The sequence below is a fragment of the Cinclus cinclus genome, chromosome 18 (assembly GCF_963662255.1).
Source record: "Cinclus cinclus chromosome 18, bCinCin1.1, whole genome shotgun sequence".
NCBI lineage: Eukaryota > Metazoa > Chordata > Aves > Passeriformes > Cinclidae > Cinclus > Cinclus cinclus.
In genome coordinates this window covers 6,546,546-6,567,287 of record NC_085063.1, presented here as the reverse complement: position 1 = coordinate 6,567,287, position 20,742 = coordinate 6,546,546, and the positions used below count along the sequence as shown (strand labels likewise).

The 20,742-nt window shown below is 51.8% G+C and overlaps 1 protein-coding gene across 2 annotated transcripts; it reads left to right on the top strand.

Annotated features, from left to right (window-relative positions):
- The first annotated feature begins 804 nt into the window (after window positions 1-804).
- Window positions 805-19,211, top strand: RBPJL (recombination signal binding protein for immunoglobulin kappa J region like). 2 transcript variants are annotated; one of them, XM_062504986.1, is made up of 12 exons: window positions 805-832; window positions 7,281-7,356; window positions 13,288-13,413; window positions 15,020-15,090; window positions 15,330-15,445; window positions 16,259-16,433; window positions 16,788-16,925; window positions 17,422-17,531; window positions 17,625-17,765; window positions 18,075-18,230; window positions 18,417-18,520; window positions 18,938-19,211. In XM_062504986.1, the coding sequence occupies exons 1-12, from the start codon at window positions 805-807 to the stop codon at window positions 19,209-19,211; spliced, it is 1,515 nt and encodes a 504-aa protein (XP_062360970.1). The 2 variants fall into 2 exon arrangements, with proteins under 2 accessions (XP_062360970.1, XP_062360971.1); XM_062504987.1 differs by having other exon boundaries at window positions 805-840; window positions 7,301-7,356.
- The last annotated feature ends 1,531 nt before the right edge of the window (window positions 19,212-20,742 follow it).

Below are 20,742 nucleotides of genomic sequence, written 5' to 3'. Positions count from 1 at the left end.
CCAGAGAGCTTCAAAGACAGCCCAGAGGGAGGAATGAGCTGTCAGCCAGGAGCCAAGAAGGAGAAAACCAGTTCACGAGTGATCTATTTTTAACAGCATCTCAGCTTTTGGATGAAGTCTTGGCTCTCCCCAAGGCTGGAAGGGCTGATGCTGCCTGGACAGGGCAGGGCATGGCAGCTCAGTCATATGCTGGTCCTGGCAGCAAAGACCAGGCTGGGACAGTGTCCTGGTCCCTGATTCAGTTTAATGCCCAGTACTGCACCGACAGCAAAGGGATGGGGAAGCAAAGTCGGTGGGACCGATGTCCCCCAGTATCTCTCCCACCATCCCACACTTGACAATTTCCCTCTACCCTCACTTCCCTGAGGGAAGTCCCTCCCTATGGAGGGACTCCTCACACCCTGAGGGATCACAGCACCCCTCCAAGCCCGTGCAGGAGTGGGAGGGAGTTGGGTGGGAAGCGAGCGGCTGGCAGGCAGGTGCTGCGAGGCCAGGCAAACACGGCGCCGGCTGCAACGCCACAGACCTTGAGATAACACCGAGTTATAAAGGAAAAAAGGTCCAGGCAAGGTGAGTGCTGCTGCCTGGGCTGGCTCAGCCAAACCCTGCAGATGAGCTGAGAGGGACGCTTGGACCACTCCTGTCACTTCTGAGAAACGCAATGGGTGAAACAGCTTTTGCTTCTCACTGCTGAAGGAGATGCTCAGTACGCGTTGCAAGGAGGGTGACCAAGGGGAGAGCCAGGTATAAGGACAGAAGGGTCACCTCCTCTTGACTCTGCACGTGATCTCAGCCAAGGAGGACATGGAGATGGATCCCCAGAGACAAACAGGTAAGCCGGCACACTTGCCCTGGGCACCTCCACCAGCAATGCTGCTCCCCAGGGCAATTGCTTCCCTCCCTGCTCCACCACTTGTCCGTCTGCTCTCCCTGCCAAATGCTGAGTCTCAGGAAAAACAGCCGCTTCAGGTTTCAGCGTGGGCTCCTTGGCAGCTCTCTCCTGGCTACAGGTTAACAGAAATACTCTGAATATTCCCCTTCCGATTCATCCAGATGGTGGCAGGTTGGACCTGGGTGCACCTTGCCTTGGGCATGGCAGGTAGCAGGGTGAGGACTGCTGCCATCTCCCTGCCCTCCTTGCTGTTAAAGGGATGGAGGCTTTCTGTCCTGAACTGTAGAGGGGTTGAAGCAGATGGAACAGGGAGAGGTGGCAATGCATTCACAGCCCAGGAAAAGCCCTGACCATAGCGTCACAAGGAGGAAAGCAGATAGTGGACCCATGCTACAGAGCTGTGCTGGCTCCAGACCCTGCAAGAAGCCAGGACAAGGGATCACCACGAGTTTCAATGAGTGGGGGAGAGCTGGGAGCCTGTGAGCAAGCACCAGCCAAGCCAGAAGGATGTCACATACAGCAGGGCTGTGAACAGGAGGAGGCACACACAGCAGGTCCAGGCACACGTGGCAGAGTGCAGGGCACTGAGGCCACATGTCCTACCAGCTAACAGCACCTATCCTGTGCTGGAAGCCTTGGCCAATGGTAGAGCAGCCCTAGACATGATGTTGCTGAGATTCACCCTCCTCATCTGCTTCTCCATGCACCCTCCTTTGCTCTGCAGAGCTTTTCTTTGCAGAGACCCAACCAGACAGTTTTGAGAAATTCAATTCCATCAGTGTTACTTGATGGAAGTCTCAAAAAACCCAATCAAAATATGGCAAGGAGTCCCAACCCTGAGTCCTTTCACTTAGGACACCCGAGTTCTGCCAGGACAACAGCAGAAAGACAGCAAGAGCACTCTCAAGCTGGAAGATGGGGAGAAAAATTGTGATGTCTCCAGCAGGACAGCAAGTCCTCATCCTTCCAGTCCATGCCTGAGGGAAAGGCTGCTCAAAAATGCACGTGGGATCAAGGGAGGAAGACAGATGTGTGTCTTGCCCCAGGGGACAACAAAGCAACCAGAGCCACCTGGAGAGATGCAGACAACTTATATCATCCTGGAGGCACCTCTTGATGCCAAAATTTGTTGTAGAAACATGGATTAATTGCTGGCACATTGTCCATGTATTTGCAAGACCTGCAAGCAGTGTGAAAGGATGAGGCCCAGGATAGCCCTGGAGCTGGATCCACCCTATCCTGGAGAGTTGCCCAAAGGTTGGTTTCTCCCAACATAATCCCCAATCTCAAGGTGTTCTCTGCTTGCAGATGCCCAGCTCTCCGTGCTACAAGCACTGAATCCACCCTCAGAACCATTTTACAGGCAGTATTGACCTTACACTCAATCACAGATCCAAAATCTCAGCACACACAGCATCACAGGATGATGAAAGGCAAATCCCACCAGAGAGGACAGCCATGCAGCTTTTAGAGAAAAGAAGACTCAGGGACCACAAGCACATCAAGACCATGGAAATAGCATGAATTTCCAACCCAAAAGGGTTCTTTCTGCTTCTGTTTAAGGACTGATGTGTCCTTGGTTTTTCCCAAACACATGTGGGAGAACCAGAGCAAACTCTTTCCAGGACATCGCAGAGGTCTCCAGTTACAACTCTATGGCAGCTTTACTGGGCCAAGTGCCACCTGGAAGGACTCATTGCTTGACAAACAAGGCTGTATTTCTCCAACAGCACATCAAGGCTCCAAACCCAAGCAGCAAATCAGCAGGAGTGCTGTAACAGGAAAACCTTGCTGGATGCAGAAGGAACTTCTCTTTTGCTCTGCTTGCTCCCCATAAAACCCTATTCCCCATTTTATGGGACCCACTCCTGTATATTCACAGGGAGGGCAGGAGGAAGATGGGTTTCTTGACCAGGTCTTTTTGCAGTAACAGATGTCTTTGACTCACAGCTCATGGACTCAAAGTCCTGGCAGGTTTATACTGTGACATGACATTTGAAGTCCCCTTGGAAAGGAAATGCTAGGTGTAGCGATGGACAAAGCATCCCCTTCTAGATGTTCTCCACAACAGCACATGGGGTTTTTCTCTGCCATCAGTCTGTCTCTGAAAGACCTCCCAGTGCTCTGCCACTGACCTGGCAGAGCAGGTGAACAGCCTCTTGCCCAAACAGCCCTTCACTGAAACAAGGTGTACCTGGGCTGCTTTGGTAACAGCTGCCACGAATAAAAGCCACATTCACTTGCAAATTAAAATGTTAACGATCTAGCCAAGAGGAAAACACAGCTAGAGGAAAACGCATCTGCCAAGTCTCCTTGTTCAACTAATCATGTCAGAGATGGCTCCTGTTTCAGGACTGCTGGTGCCATTTCTCTGTTCCTCTCTGTCCCTCTCAAGACCTTTAGGCTACACTTGCTAAGTGCTATATTCAGCAAAGCTGGGATACTCTGATTTTGATTAAGAGCGATCAACAGGTGACGGATACACTTTACTAACTCTCTTTCAAAAGCAAATTATCTTCTGCAAACAGGTCCTTGGAGGACAGCTGAGCTGGGCCACGAGACTTCAAACTTAGGAGAGAAGGATGTCCTGGCCATCCAGAAGCTGAAGAAGCAAGCCCAAGTACTTGTTTTGGGAGGAAGGTGTTAGAGAGCAATTTTCCCCCCCGAAATATGCATGTTCAACCACAAAGGAAAAGAGTCATGGCCTAGATCAGCTACAGGACTGGTGCAGAGTCTGTCAGCTGAGCTCCTGATGCAGCAGAGCTGGTATGAGATTGATAGTTACTAGCAGGACATCTGTCTCCCAAATCTGCTGGGACCACTATCCCCAGCTGACCTCCAGGAAGTTTACACGGCACAGACAACCACAGGACTGCCTGCTATTCCAGACCAGCAATCATAGATTCATTGCCTGACCTCCTTCTCTAAATCTTTATATCATATTTCTCACTCTAGAGATGTGACTCAATGTGTTGGCATAAGAAAACACGCCAGGAGAATATTCTTGTGCCTCTCCCCTTTATCCTAACCATCCTGCTATGTGTTTAATTGAAATAGCAGAAAGTGAGGAGTGCTTGGCAGCTACAGAAAGGCATGCAGGGACTTTCTGTCCCTCCTCAGAACAGAAAACCAAGCTTTGGGTAGATAATTTTCACAGGGAGAACCTCAAAGGTAGCACAGGAAATGTCTCACACCTAACTTCACAGCTTCCAAGTTCCTCTGGAAGAAGGATATCTGCTGTCCTGGGACTGAGATGCTGTCACCCCTTAGAGGATGCACCAAAGAAGAGCTTCACCAGCAGCACAGTGGGCTGTGGCCTCCCTTCTGCCCAGGCTGAAAAGCAGGGGAAGCCTTCCAAGTCCAGCTGCAGGTGTACGAGCTCTGAATTCCTAAAGGGAATGTTTTTCCACGTGTGGAGCTTGCCTGATTTTCCAGCTCAGAGACTCTTGTGCAGGGGGTTATCTCTGCTGTCAACACATCTGCTCCCACTGGTTCCTCCCACAGACCATGGACTCCCATGGGTCCATGACTACACTCAAAAACTCCTGAACTTAAACACTGGCAAAGCACAACACAGCCCAGAGACAGAAAAGCTGAAGAAGGAGAGAAACCAATGTACTTCCACTTCTCTGTGAGGGACAACAGATGGGCCCTATGGATTTCCCTGAGGGTTACCAGAGGGACCAGGCTAGGGACTCATGTGGGCAAGCAGGAGGTTGCAAGGCTAGAGGATCAGAAACTTGCAGATAGACAGGCAAAGACAGAATATTGTAGGGGAAGATGGATTCTGACTCCAGTAAAAAACACCAGGAAGGACAAGCTGTGTGAGAACCATGAAAGATTCAGACACAGGATAAGACACAGGAGTTTGGAGCACCCCACATAGAAACACTGCCATCATTGTGAACCAGTGTCTGGAGTCTCCTGAGCACACACCTCTACCCTCTTCTGCTTTGACAGAGCTGGTTTAAAACCCTATTTCACCAAGACAGGAGAGAACCAAAGCCTTCTAAGAGCTGAAAACGTTACCTGGCACCTAAAGGTATATCTGTGCTGTGAGTGCCTACAGGTGGGGCAATGCTCACCAGCCCACAGCAGGTAATGGAGAGCACTGAGTCAGGACCCCCGTACCCAGCAGATCAGTGGAGCCCTTAAGGCAGCTGCATGAGCTCCTGATGGAGCCCAAGCGCTCAATTTCCTACTGTTTGGGCCCAAAGTGGAGAAAGCATGAATACTGAGAGGTAATGACAAGTGTCAGGAGCCACTCAGCCTTCTGGCTTGGCTAGAGGAGACTTGGCATGAAAGGGCCCAAGTGGTGCAGGGGGGGGTAGCTGACTTTTATAAGTTTCTTTATAAGCATAACTCCATCTATTTTTTTTTTGCCATTTTTTTTCCTAGGTCCCATTTATTCAGTCATGGTAGGGTTTGTCTGTAAGTCCCGTGTGTGTGTAGATACAAACGCTACTTATCTCCCCTCCATGTTTCAGCTCTATTCATCAGGCATTTGCAAATGGCATTTTATGAGTCCTGAGTTTTTAACAAGGCAGGCACGCTGCTCCAGAGTGAACAAAGGGGCCCCTATTGGAAACTTTAAAGATGTTTTAACAAAGACTTCTCTTGAAAACCTTTAACCCCTAATGCCAACCTCAAGGGAAACGCTATGTTATGAGCAATTGGAGCACAAACATCTTCTGTGACCACAGATTGCCTACAACGGGCTGCCTTGTTGGCCACAGCTCCTGTTTGCTACAGCCGCCAACCAGAGCAGCTCCCGAGCCCAATCTTGTACTGAGCACATATGGTTTCTTTAATTCTTCAACAACAAATGAAAGTTACAACTTCCCCAAAAATCAACAACAGCTTTTTCCTGTTGGATGCAGCAATACCCTGTGTGCTTCGATGAAAAGTGTTGTTTTACTGCAAACACCGAGATCTGCCACGTGCCTTCCAGATGGAAATTTGCATTTCGGATGAGGCCGAATTTATCCATATCCTGGTGGCAAATATCAGGGCTGAAATCTAAGAGATTTCTCCACACACAGCTTTTTGCTGATATCAACAGTAACCTAATGAATTCCTGCAGAAATCGCAAGAATCTTCCTGTGAAATGCAGTTTCTACGTGTTATTGAGAACCTGCACACTCTCTGCCTGGGATTAATTGCTCCTGTCCTTAAAAAAATAAAAACAACCTTTACTATCAAGAGATGCTACAGAGGGCCCCACAGGGAGGGGTCCCAAAGGAAGAACTTCATAACAATTTTATAAATAAGCCGGGTCTTAGTGAAGCAAAAATCCAGTGTGTTTAAGCAAAAGAAACAAAGCCCTGTGTCTCATCTTAAGAGTTTGGGCTGAGAACAAGACCCTCTCATGGACCCCTGCTCCCCTCAGTCTCACTGCACACATACGGTGGCTTCCATTGACAGGGGACAGTCCCGTTTCCTCCTCAGCCACACCAGGTCCCACTCAGCAGCCTCCTGAATGGATTCAGCACCTCTCTGCACCAGAGCAAAGGTTGTCCCTGCAGAACGAGGAGCAAAACCCCAGCAGAGCACACTCTACCATACCGTGTATCTGCTCAGCTCCACCTGGCTCACACGAGTGCGTGTCCACATAAACACGATGAATGCAGAATAATCTGGTTTTCCAAACAAGTTTTCCCATTTAAGTGCTTGGAACAGAAGTGCCCAAAGCTAATTTTTGTCCCGTGGAACAGTTGGAATGATAAGCCAAAGGTGTGCGATTGCTCGTGCAAACGAGTATACACATACCCCAATTTCCAGTCGTGCAGAAACAGCGCAAAACAAACTTAGGGTACACTTCTGAGCTTATCTTTTTGCAGGATCTCGATCTCCTGTTGCTCAGTATGCCTTGCCCAGGTGTACCAGACCTTATTATTCTCTGCTAAGAGATCCTCAGTTGTATAAGCAGGGACCTGCCCGACAGGTAGGCAAAAGGTGAGCAGGGTAGGCAGCCTGAGCCATCCCGACAGCGTGGAGGAGTTCACACGCGTCACACAGCACCGAGGGACCGAGCGGGTACCATGCCCCGCTGTCCCACCGAGCAAACCCCGGCACCGCCGCGGGGGCCAAGCCCGTGCGGCCGAGGGTCGGGATGGCTCCAGCCCACAGACCGGAGGAAAAATCCTTTGGGGCAAAGCTTACGCTCTTCCTCTGTTCCCGGCTTTGCTTTCTGCTCCTGACGCCCAGGATCGCCGCTCCCCTTCCTGCCAGCCCCGCTCCAAGGAAAAGCCCCCTCGGAGGCGGCCAGTCCCCGCGGCAGCGCTCGGCGCTGCGCACAGCCGGGATCGGGATCGGGATCGGGATCGGGACCGGGACCGGGCTCACCCGCACCCTCCTCACCCTCCTCCTCTCGTCTCCCTTCCCGCAGGGGCGGCGGTGCCGGCGGAGCCCCTCACTCACCCGTGCCGGCCGCGGAGCCGCTCCCCGCCGCGCTGCTGGCTCAGGTACGCGGTGCGGGCGGTGCGGGGCGGCAGCGGCGGGGCCCCGCCGGTATTTAACGGGGCGGGGGAGCGGGGGAGGCAGCGGGGCGGGCACGGCCCGGCCCCGGAGCAGCGCTGGGAGCGGGGGGGGGGGGGTCCAGCCGCCTGTGCCGGCGCGGGGGGACCCGGGGGTCCCACCTGCCCCGTGCCCGCGGGAGCTGCGCGCAGGTGGCATCGGCACCGGAGGGTGCGCGGCCCGGGACTCACCGGCGTGGAGGGCCCTGCTGCCTTCAGTCGTTTATTTTCATTTTTCTTTATTTTTTCTCTGTTTTATCCCTTTTTACCCCTTTCTTTTTCTTAATTTTTATTTCTCTTTTTTCTTTATTTTATTGTTCTTTTTATCTTTTTATATTTTTTCTTTTATCTATTTTTTCTCCTTTTGCTTTTCTTCTTTGCTTTATATTTTTTTAACCCTTTTATTGTCTCTTCTCCTGCTGGGGGAGTGCACCTGGGAGCCCCATAAATCAAAAGTTCATAGAAAAAGGAGAGTCGTTTAAGCTTAATATCCATTTGACCTACAGTGTCCTGGAAGTTTAGGAATATCAGCAGGTAGTGGCTGTAGTGTGGGGAGGTGAGTTTGAACCAGGAAACTGCAGACCAGAGCTTGGAGGACTGTAGAGCCTCAAGTTAAGCTTCCATAAAGAAGGTCAACTGATGTGCTTTGGAGATCATCGGCAGAGGTTTCTTAGAAAGCCTGGAATAGACCTTCCCAGTCCTCCAGCTCTCCCAGCACTTAGATCAGTGTGGTGGTGGCAGCTTTAGTGCTTTATGGGGCTGTGTTGTGGTGCTATAACAGCACTTCCCTTCCTCTTTGCGCACGAGGAACACAGAAAGGAGACTCCGGTAAATCACCCCCACTGTCTGGATTTTCTAGCAGATGTGCCAATACTGCTTAATGAAATGTTGGGGTTTTGGGGGTGTTGGTGCTGCTGGGGTGCCCACCCCAGCTGGCCCCTGCTCCCTGCAGAGCTCACTGCCACAGGCTTTTTGTGCTTCCTGCTCTCGGCCGCTGTTTGCCCTTGGTGTGGTCGATAAATCCCCCGGGCCTAGAAAAGGCTGAATTTCACTTGTGTGTGCAGTGAGGAAAATACATGATTTATAAATACCCATGCATATACAAGGGCTGTGGGTTGGGTTGGTCTGGATTAAAGGAGGTATTGAAAAATGAGGGAAGCCAGAAACTGCAGGCTTCTCATTTCTGTGATTTCTAATGGCTTTTCCTTTTGCATAAACATTGCGTTGACTCCATACCCAAGAGCACTGCAGGCATTTTCTCCCCTGATCTGCACAAAATATAACCCAGACCTCTAAAATGGGTAATTTTTGTTAGGATGTTTGGTTTCCCTAAACTGAGGGAAGAACAATTGCCCTCTGTGGCAGCAAGTCCCCAGAAAGCTTCAGGGCAGCTGTGTCCTGAACGAGGCAAACCACAGTGGCTTCTGGGGGGGAGAAAAACAGCAAATTAAGTCTTTGCACTTCAATTCAGTGCTACCTGCGCTTGGGGACACTGTTACTGCGATTTACAGTTCTTGTATAAAGAGGTGATTTGAAAACACAGTTTCTAAACAATAGCTGCCAGGATTGTATTTTGGTCTCCAGAGTCAGGTACTTTCATTCCCTGGGGACCAAATATATCAGATCTCTTCCTCAGCAGACTGAGCTGGTGAAGCTCATTGAACTGAAAGGGAGCAGGGCAGAGGGCAGTTTGCTTCTCCCAGTGTTTGTAAAGGGCTTTTTCTTCTCCTGCAATGGGCCAAGGGTGCACACACAGAAGGTAATGTGTGGACCAGGGCATGTTCAACACAGGGAGCATCACTCCCCAGCTGGAGGCAGGATAAGGCATTCAGTGATGCCCCTAAACACATTCTGTTGGGAGGAAGAGGGATAATTTTCAGTGGAGGAAGAGGGATAATTTTCAACGGTGGTGTTAAACATCAGTTCTCCTAAAATCAGCAATGGGACTGTGGGGTCCAACCCTACCAAAGCCTCTCGGCGCCTGCCTGGGCTCCCTGTGTGCCCACATGAAACAGCCTTTGCAAGGTGGTACAGCTGTGTGTCTCCTGTGGAAAGCACATAGAGCATTCTTCCTTTTCTGCATCATTTCCCATGGGAGAGGGCACAGCAACCCAGCCAGGGCTTGCAAATCCCCCAAGGTACCCTGGGTCACTCCCACCTCAACCACCAGGGCAGAGACACCCTAGAGATGCACCACAAATGCACTCACACCCTCTCCTGAGGCACATCCTGACCTAAAGCAAAGGAAAAGCCTTGGTAAGTGGTGCCAGGCTGAGCAGGGAAGGGGAAAGGCTTACAGAAGTCAGTGTGGGAGAAAGGTGGTGGATTCCCCCTTGCTCCCCCCCCTCTTCTTCTACATAATGCCCAACTGTGTGGAGAGCAGCTGAGCCCCAGCCAAGAGCTCAGGCTCTGAAAAGGCAGCTTTTAGTGAGAGCTGTAAGAGCCCGACCCGTGTGGTGCTGCTAACATGACACTGAACTAACACTGCACTACAACCAAAGCATTTTAATAATTTAATATAATAAATGTCAGAAGGAGTGAATAATTCTCTGTAACCCTGAGGAGGCTGTAGGTGCCAAAAGGAGCCAAGTGGGCATACTGAGCTGCTTTAGCAATAGCCCTTTGACTCTCTGAAGATAAATTTAAACCAGCTGATGGATGCTGGGTGGTCGCCTCTGTGGGCAGAATGGCAAGCGCTGTTCAGAAGTGCGTCACTGACACAATTTAGCCCCAAAATTTGGAAGGCAAGGGTTGCAGAGAACGGACAAAGAGAAGAAAGCCAAGTTTCTAGGTAGTTGTTCCTCCAGCTGGACATCAAATCTAAAGAGCTACTGCCTGTCTACCTGCCTTTGGCATGCATATTCCCACTTCAAGCAGTAAGTAGCATGTGGGTAATTGTTCCAGAAGGCTCTTTAATAAGCTCCAGGCAGTGATCCACGTGCCTCTGGAATTATGTACGGATGGCAGGGAGCAGTGATACCTGTACAAGCCTGGCCCTGCCCTGAGCCAGTGCTACAGGAGGCTCTGCAGAGCAGGCATTGCTGCTGCCCACGCTGTCTGCACATGTCTTAATACACAGGTTTTGGCAATTAGCTCCTGAACACTCCCTGCCACTGCCTGGCCTCCATACCAGGCTGTTTCATACTTTGCCAAGGAGTTAATGGCAGAGGAGCCCCACAGGGAGACCCCAAGCTATATGGATGGGCACTGGTGACTGCATTGGTGACACTAACAGGGATGAAGCATGTGACTCTGCAGCTGAGACACAAGGACAAAAAGCCATACTCCTAATTTTGCACAGCACACTGAACGATGAGACTCACCAGGAAAAAATTCACACACCCAGCCTGGTTCTTCCCTGCTGTGTGCCCGTTGTCTCTGACAAACTGAGAGTGAAATGCTACTGAACGGAGCCAGCAAGGTTCCCTACTCATTTAACACTGTGTTGCATTAGTGTAAAAGAGTATCCAGGGTCAGGCCAATTTCCTTGATACATTTCCACATTTATCCCCATCATAATCAATTGTCTGGGGGAAAAAAATAACAAACAAACACAAAAACCACCAACCAACCAAAAAAAAAAAAAAAAAAAGAAAAAACAACTCAGCATTTTGCTGAGAGATTCCCAAATAGTGCTTTTATATGAAGAGAAAAATAGGAAAGGCGGATCAAAGCTGAAATCACACCATTGCTTGGCAGAAGAGGAGTGAAACAGCTGCAGATTGCCATTATGGAAAAAGATTAAATAACTTTCTTATGGGATTTCTTTGGCTGTGCAAAGATATAAACTATTCATTGGCTAGAGAGTGGAGTGAAACTTTTCAGCAAGGATAAGTGACCCACCCAGGAGCAGCTGCTGGTGGGATACTGGTTGATAAAGATCTGCTTCAGCGTGCTGGAGCAGGAATCTCCCAGCACCACGATGGAGGGGACAGGTACAGCCTTGGCAAAGGAGCTCCTCCTGCCTTGCCATGAGTGCTGTGGGGTGAGCCAGGGCTAAGCACAGAGCCCTGTGATGGCAGCAGCTCCAGGGCTGCCACAAGAGCAGAGCCTGGTGGCAGACTGTGCTCTGCAGTCAGGAATGGCCATAAAACATTAATTTTCCAGGCACAGAGTAGCAGTTAATGCTGTGGGTGACACTGACACTGGCCCTGGCTGTAAATCTGATTTTGGCAAGGCTCTGTTGATTTATGTTTACTAGTGATCCAGCTAACACGTCTAGGATAAAGAACTGGGGACAAGGAGGGCAGGAGATTATATTGCCCTCTGGTAACCAAATAGAGCACATCTGTGCAGTGAAAAGTGTCAGGTCCCCATGGCACTGCTCAGAGAAAACACTGGGTAAATATTTACTTGTATGGGACATGTGTTTTTCTTCCTCATACAACAGCAGAGCATCAGCTCCATCCAAAGGTGAGAAAGCTGGAACTGAAGTGATATGTGTTTACAGTGAATTGCAACCTGGGTGCTAAAAGCTGTAAGGGGCACAGACCTTTTAAAAGTACTGCACTGGGAAGAAGAGAGTTGACAGGCAAACTCTTCTAGAAGGTTGCTTGCAATGGCTGCAGCTTTTCTCCCTGGGAGCTTGCTCTGGCCTCTGAGCCCAGAGGAGCTCACCACAAGGAGCCTGCCTTGGGGTGATGGCAGGACCAGACTTACCTCTCTTCACACATCTGATCACATATGCTCTCAACTTTACTCCATTCGTAGCCCATTTAAGAGGAAGAGAGACTGTGTTTAATGGGAATGCTCCCCTGCATACCTCTTGCAAGTTCCTCCTTGGCTGGCCGTGGCTGATGCCCCTACTGTCACCCCTTCTCCTCTGAGTCATCCCCCAGTGCTGCCCACAGCCCCCAGATGCTCTCTCACAGTTACTCTGCAATGTGATTTCTGCTGTGGCTGGGGCTTAGCAGCCTTCTCTGGCCACCTCTGTCTCTGATAGGAAAGTCATCACCAGCCAGGTTGGGTCCCCTCGGTAGGAGCAGTGCTCCCAGGGGCCACATTGACAGATGTGCCAAGGAGAGACTCCTACACAGGCATCTCCTCTTCCTTCTTCTCTGATTTCATCTTATCCAGTCAAATATCCCAAACCCAGGGAATGCTCCAGTCCCAGACTCAGGGGGTTTAGAGGCTTTCAGCAGGGCATTAGCTGGTGTTGTTCAATGAGTGGTCTCACCTCCTCTGATGGCAAGCCAGCACCAGAGAAGGCCTCCACAGCTGACATCCCAGACCTCTCCCCCCTTGTACTCCCCAGTCCTTGCACACATGTCCCACGTGGCAGAGCAGGGCATCTCAGACCTACCTCATCTCTCTCCAGCTGGTTAACACCCAACCTACCAAGTTAGCAGAGTTAAATGCCAGGTGCTTGGGAACTCCTTCTAGTTAATAGAGCAGAAACAATCAGCAGAACCACCTACTTCTTAGGTATCAGAGAAAAATGCAGCTATTTTCATCCAACATCCCTTGAAAAAACCAACGAGTGGCTCCACCTCGCAGGACAGCTCCCCAGCTGCACTCACAGCTCAGCAGCATTGCTGAGCCAAAAGCCATAAAAACCCATACAGCAACAAGCATATCAGGTGGAAAAACTAATCAATAATCAGTTAGAGCACAGTCACCATTGTATGGGGCTGGAAGTCTTAGAAATGCCCTGTGTGTGTTCGGTGGCAACTGACTAAACTGTTATTCCATTATCCAAATTCATTTTTTTTTCAATGCCAGCCCCATTCTTAGAGCAGCTGAGCTGCAGTGCTTTCTGATGGGAAAGGTTTCTACCTTCCCACCCCATTAGGCTGGATTTGGAGGGAGCTCCTTGTTCCCTGCAGGGCTGGGCAGGAGCTGGCCCTGGTGCCACAGTGCCAGAGGAATTCTGTCTTGCAGATCCAACCCATACCAAGCCAGCCTGCTCCAGGACAGTGTGCGGAGGTACCTGCAGCTGCCAGCAGACCAGACCGTGCTGATCCTACATGCCAAAGTCGCACAGAAATCCTACGGCAACGAAAAAAGGTGGGAGATAGCTCCGGCTTCCCCGATGGTCATTTCTAAACCCAGCTACCTAAAGCTTGATTTCAGCCTTGCTGGATTTCGCTGATCTAAGGTGGTGAAGCAAATTATTTAACATATCCCCTCTGCATTCACTAATGATACCTTTGCATCCAAAGCCACTGTTTAGTCTCCATGAATTGAATAACACAAGAAAGGTATTTGTCACATTACAGGTATTAACTCCAACCTGTATCCATCTCAGTTAGACATCCCCAGTGGCTACGTTCTTTCCATGAAGCAGTAGAGAAAGACAAAGTAAAAGAAGTCAAGATTCTATTCAAATCTCAACACCCCTCCCCCCCCCACCCAAGAAGGAGATCCTAGTGGTTTAACTGCCCTGTAACTCTTGTCTTAAAATCTGCATGGCCACAGCAGGGACTGGGGCATTTCCGTCAATGCCAGTGGTCTCCAAAAAGCTGCTATTTTTGAAAATCCTTCCACACTGCAAAAACACCTTGAGGTTCTGGCTTGAATCTCCAAAATTGCCACTCCCTGGCAGTGACATCAGACTGCGGCACTGCAATGTAATTAATCCTCCATTAATCCTTGTGATATAAATACTCCTCCGTTATTACTGACTATGGAATAGCTATGAGGTGACAAGCTCAGCCTCCAAGGCGTAACCACCCAGACCCCAGCGACCCCAGGAGACAGCTCTGGGATGGGCTGGCTGTGCCTACAAAGTTCTCACCACATCCAGTTTCCTGACAGGGGCTGCTGGTCCACAGGTAAAAAAGTTATTTCAGGACTGAATCTTTCAGCCTGGAGGGAGACCTCTCATCACAGCCTCTTTCCTCTGCTCCTGACCCCGTGCAAGTGATGAGCATGAAAATCACATGCCAGGCCTGAGAAAGAGAGAAAACCTGCATGGAGTTCCCACGTTAAAGTTTGAAGGTGCTGCTGCCATTTTCCTTTACAGTGGGAGTCAGGGGCCTGTGCGGTGGAGAAGTTGTTTAAATAAACCTGTATCCAGAACTTTAGGGCTCCAAAATATCCAACCCACTGCACTGGTATTTTCTCTGCTAGTGCTTTACCCAGTATCAATAGAAGACGAATTTACATCATTCACACAAGTGCAAAGACAGTGGAAACACAAATAAAACACAGGAAAATGCGTTTCCAAACTCCTGGCTATAGATTTATTTGCACTGGGCTCCAAAACTGATTGTGAATGCAAACCCTGTTCCCAGCCTGCTGAAAGTCCAACGTGGCAGTCAGACAGAGGCAGGGTCTGATGGATCCCTGTCTTTGGGGGAGCTGGAGGTGCAGGTGCCAGGATCCCTGTCCTCCCATCCCAGGGCCATCCTGTCACTGGCAGGATCACAGCCACCAGTGGCACCACCAGTTGTGGCAGCTGTTGAAGCTGGAACCAGGCTGTGGAGGCAGTGCAGGACAGAGGGACCCCAGCCCCTCACTGAGCTCCACATGCCTCCCGGGCTGCAGGGTTGCCCCCAGTGCTGGTGATCCCCAGTGAAGGTCTCTGCTCCCAGAACAGCCATCCAGCCACTCCTGAGCACCTTTTCAGGGTGCTAAAGGGCAGTGAGAAAATGCCCTCTTGTCTCTGCAGGTTTTTCTGCCCCCCACCTTGTGTTTACCTGAGTGGGCCAGGATGGAAGTTAAAGCAGGAGCAGATAAAAGGTGAGCACTGGGCAGCAGCCCTGGACCTCTCCTCCCTCCCTTCCTGCAATATGGAGAGCTGCCCTCTGCCTCTGCTAAGGGGACAATGAGTCTGTTTATGTTGTTTTGTTCCTTTCCTGCTCAAGCCTGAGCTCCCTGAAATCCAGACCCAGGGAGGGCTGGAGCTTGGCCATGCTCTACTCCTGGAGAAGCTGAGTCTGTTCAGGGGACTGGAGGGTGCTTCTCTTTGTTTCTTCCAGCCAGGGGCCTGGGAGAGGCTGGATTTCGGGTGTGTGGGTACATGGGGCTGGACAGCATGGGTAGCAGCCTCATGGAGACCCAGAAGCTCAGCTTTGAGGAGCAGCCAGACGCGAAGGTAAAGCCCACGGCTCCTTGGGGCTGTGGGGATCCCCCTCATGCAGGGCTGGGCTGTCACCAGCATCACCCCACACCCTGGGACGTCACAGTTCTTTCTTCCTAGCCATAACTCCCCACTCCCACTCTGCCAGCCTGTTGTGGCATGTGCAGCAATCCAGGCAACCCAAAGATCCCCTTCTTTCTCTGGAACCATCTTTTCAGGTCGACAGCCCTGTGGCTGCCAAAATCTGCTCAGCTCCCTCAGCCCTGGCTTCTCCTGATGGGCAGCACTGCTGCTTATCATAAAATGAAAGCCTGGTCCTTCATGTACAGATAAACAGCTTTTAAAAAAAGCCCCAGTTGATCCCAAAGTTCAAAGCTTCAGCAGAGTTCTTGCATCTTTTGATTGGAGGGGGGGAAAAAAAGAGAAAAAGCATTATCTGGAGTCCCTGAAGAGCACGGGGTCTGAGCAGGCCAGGAACCTCACAGAAAGAGCCTTTGTCCACAGAGCTTGCCTTGCTGCTGAGGCACAGCATATCAGCCAGGATGAGGGAAACCATAAACCCAGGGTGATTTCTCATGTTATGTGGGATAAATCACACATGAACACTCATTTCCACAAGGAATACTCTGCCCCCAGTGTAAATAAAGCCTCTGCCGATCCCCAGCTCTTCATTCCACCTGTAATAACATCTCTGGTCGTTTCTCCCTTTACATGAACTCGGGGCTGGTTGAAAGGGCGCTATTATGTCCTCGTGGGGCGGTGAGGAGGATGAGGACAGCTGGTGGGGCTGGGCTGGAGCTGCTGGCAGCCCCTCTGTGCCCTTGGCAGGGGTTCAGCTGTGCCAAGGCCCTGTACATCTCAGACACGGACAAGCGCAAGCATTTCCGCCTGGTCCTGAAGCTCTTCTTCAGCAACGGGCAGGAGATCGGCACCTTCCACAGCAAACTCATCAAGGTCATCTCCAAGCCCTCGCAGAAGAAGCAGTCGCTGAAGAACACGGACCGTGAGTACGGGAATGGCTCTGTGGGGAGGGAGGTGGGTGCCAGCCCAGGATGGGATGCTCTCTGCTCACAGCTTGCCTCTGGAGTGGTCCAGGCTGGACCCAAAGCCCATGGGAACTCCCAAAAGAGGATGTATCTGACACAATGATGTCTCATTTCCAAACGGTTCGTCCATCACGAGGTGTAATGCCCTGATGCCAGTGTACCCACACTCTGGGCCCCACCTGCACTCACACAGAGAGGAAAGCAGTGGGGATGGTGTTGGCTGCTGCCAGGCTGGGTACTCCAGGAGCCAGGGCTTGACAGAGCCATCATTCAGTCCTGGCAAGCACTAACCCAGCCACCTCTCCCCACAGTCTGCATCTCCTCAGGCTCCAAAGTGTCCCTGTTCAACCGCCTGCGCTCCCAGACCGTCAGCACCCGGTACCTGTCTGTGGAGGGGGGAGCCTTCATCGCCAGTGCCAGGCAGTGGGCAGCCTTCACCCTCCACCTGGGTAAGGACCCTCAGGGGACACTGATGCCACCACGCCCGGGGCTGCCTTCCTCCAGCCCTGACTCTCTCATCCTGCAAAGCCAATTCTTGGGGGCAAAAGGTACGGGAATTAGCCTGGGGATGCAGCAATGTGGCTCAGACTTACCTCTGTCCGCGTTTCTTGGTGTGTCTCTGGATGTTTCCCACTGGCTTTGAGGGCACAGGGGCTGTGACCAGGCCAGCAAGAGCTGTACTGGTCTGGAAGCTTACAAATCCAAGTAAGTGACTTGCCTGGAAAAAGCCAGAGCCCAACAGTATTCCTGTCCACACTGCTTCCAGCAGTGTCCCTGCAAGGTACTGCATCCCCGTCCTGCTCTCCCATGCTGGGCTCCCAGGGAATGGTGGTCTCTCCAAACAGAGAAAGCAGTAAGAAAGCAGCGGGAGCACGGCCAGACCTGTGCCTGGCAAGGTTACCCTGCTCCCCTGGAGGTGACTCTGCCTCTCTCCTTCCCGGCCAGCTGACGAGCGCTGCCCGCGGAGCGAGTTCCCCCTGCGGGAAGGGTACATCCGCTATGGCTCCGTGGTCCAGCTGGTCTGCACGGCCACCGGCGTCACCCTGCCACCCCTGGTAAGCTCCATCCCCACGATGTCAGGGACACGGACCTGGCCGCCCCACGGCTCCGAGCGGCGGTGCCATGCCGGGAATGCTCCGTCCCCCCAGATCATCCGGAAGGTGATGAAGCAGTATGCCATGCTGGACGTGGATGAGCCCATCTCCCAGCTCCACAAGTGTGCCTTCCAGCTCCAAGGCAGTGACCGCATGTACCTGTGTCTCTCCACAGACAAAGTGATCCAGTTCCAGGTATGGCAGCTCGGGAGCAGGTGGGGACCCCAGGGTGTTTGCTGTCATCGGTCCAAACTCCTGGGTTGTGCAGGCTGGGGAGTGTGTCACTGGGAGGGGTCTTGCATCCAAACTAAGGCCAGAATCAAAGCAAAGCTTTGGTGGGAACACTGAAACTGAGGTCTTTGGAAAGGAATCCCATTCGCCGTTTCCCCATGAGCAGAGCAGTCACTTGCTGGAGCCTAGACACTGAGGGCAGAAGCCAGGCATCCCAGCCCCATTCATACCACCTCCACTGCAGTGTGTTTGGAGCTCTGACACTCTCCACAGGCATCTCCCTGCCCGAAGGAAGCCAACCGGGAGCTGCTGAACGACGGCTCGTGCTGGACCATCATCAGCACGGAGACGGTGGAATACACCTTCAGTGAGAGCCTGGCCTGTGTCCGTGAGCCCGTCAGCCCCGTGCCACTCATCGCTGCCCTGCAGGTAGGCACAGCCTCCGACTGTGCCCCTCTGTCACCTGCCTGGCCCCTGCTCCTGAGCCCTCTCTCCCCTGTGGCATCTCCCAGTTTTGGGATGCTGTGGGAATGAGAAGCACAGGCAGAGAGGGGTGGGAGAAGGAGTCTGGCTCGCTCCACCACAGAACCCTGCCACGCTCTCTGCCCATCACAGATCACGGGCGGTGGGGATGTGGCCATGCTGGAGGTGCAGGGGGAGTATTTCCATGCACACCTCAAGGTCTGGTTCGGAGATGTGGAAGCAGAGACGATGTACAGGTAACGTGGATGAGGGAGCTGGGCAGAAGGCAGGGAGCAGCAGGTGTGGGGTGTGCTGGGCACATCTGGGAAGGATGTGGCTGCAGACCTTGGGACAAGGACACTTGCACTGCCCATCCTGCAGGAGCAGGCACAAACACTGCAAGCAGAGGCAGGGATGAGTCTGGTGTCTGCTCTCTGCCCTGGCTGCTGTCTGGGGATAGCCATGGGTGGGGGACAACGGGGATTTCAGGGAACTGCAAACAACCAAGCAACCCTGGCAGAGAGGAATGAAAGACTGGGAGGAGAGAGGAAGCTGGCTGGAGGCTTCACACTGAGCTCCAGGATGGAGGAGAACTGCAGTCACTCACTGCTGGCTGCTCCTGCATAGGACCTTCCTCGGTTAATGCACATTTTCCTCTCCTGCATTGTTGCCAGGAGCCCCAAGTCCCTTGTGTGTGTCGTCCCTGATGTCTCTGCCTTCGGCAGTGACTGGAGGTGGCTGCGATATCCCATCACTGTCCCACTCCTGCTGATCAGGGACGATGGCCTCATCTACTCCAGCTCGTTCACTTTTACCTACACCCCGGAGCAGAGCTGCATCCCAGGGCAGCAGGTCCTTTCAGATGTTCCCCAGGACTCAGACAAATTACTCGACAGCATCCACCAGGAGTTTACCAGGACCAACTTCCACCTCTTCATGCAGACCTAGCAGGCTGGGTGGGCAGAGACTTGGCCTCACCACTGGCCTAGGGAAGGGGAACAGCCCTGAGTCATGCTGGGGGCTCATCCAGGGCTTGGAGTGGCCCTGCCAAAGGGCCCACCATGCTCCTGTGATATACTGATTTATCTCTTTCTCACAGCAGCATCTTACACTGCTGAGATCTCACATGAGAGCATCAATAAATTAGTCTTGAAGGACCTTTTACTGATTAAATTGCCTTTTTACTGACTTGCATGATTTACCTGCGTGCTGGCACAGAGCATCACAGCTCCCTCAGTGTCCTCAGTCCATATATTCAAAGGCCAGGAGGGACAGGGATAATGCCTGAATTCAACATTAAGTGTTACTGACCCATACCAGGAATCCCTGCATTGCTGCTGTGCTTTTCAGCTCAGCAGGAGCTGCTTCCCAGCAGCCAAATACCCAGCACCAGATGTTTTGTTTTTTTTATTGGAGGCCCAAATGGGGTTATTTAAGAAGGAAAAGGGAAAAAGAGAGAAAAAACTTCAGTGTGAAACCCAGCTCCTCCCTAGCTGGCGTGGCTGTGCCAAGCTCTGTTGTTTCACACAATTAGACACACGCAGAAATGCAGTGCTGGCATCAGCAGGAAACTGCTGATTTAGATGCCATAAAAAGCAGCCCAGTTTCCTGGAGCTGGACATGAGCATTTTGCAGAGTGGGTCTTAAAGGCTTTATTTAGATCTCCGTGGCATCCAAAGGGCCATGGAGTACCTGGAAACCTTCTGGTTTGGCAGTCCTGAGCAGGTTTGAAACAACTCATCAGCCAGACTACAGTTGTAGTCAACCCACCCTGACCTTGGGGCAGTGGACAGGAAGCACAGCCCCCCATGATCTGCAGCACCCCAGGATGCACAGATGGGCATCCCTGGAGCTGCACCCGGATTACCTCCATGTTTTTGTGATCTGGCATGTGTCAGATGCAGCACTGCCCTGTATGCAATCCATCCTCAGTATTGTTGTGTGCACCCTCTGCCACACTGTGGCTCCAGGTGCTGGATTTGGGGCCACAGAGCCCTTACAGCCTCACATCATCCAGCAGGGAGATGCTCAGACATGCCTGGAGTCTTGGTATCATCCTTCTGCAGCTTGTACCTGTTCCTGACTCCCACGAGAACACAAGAGCTTGGGTCCCCAGCATCCTAGTCCAGGGCTTCCAGGGGACAGCATCTCCCTAAACTCCACCAGGAGATGGGGTTCCTTCTTCCCCAAAATAAGGAACCTCACTGAGGGTAAAAAACTGTTGGCAGACACATCTCTGTATCTGGAGCTGCTGTGGAAAAATTGGGAGATTATTACAGCACATGCCAAGAGCCAAGGGCTGGTGGAGAAACTGGCTGGAGGAGAGAAGGGTGATCACATGGAGGTCCACAAGGGATTCAAAAGCAAGTTCTTTGAGCAGGTGGCAAAGTCCTAATGTGCTCATTAGGTGTTGGGAGCGGTGGTACTAAACTCCACTGCTCCCATTTCTGGAAAATGTTCGAGTATCTTGCACAGGTGT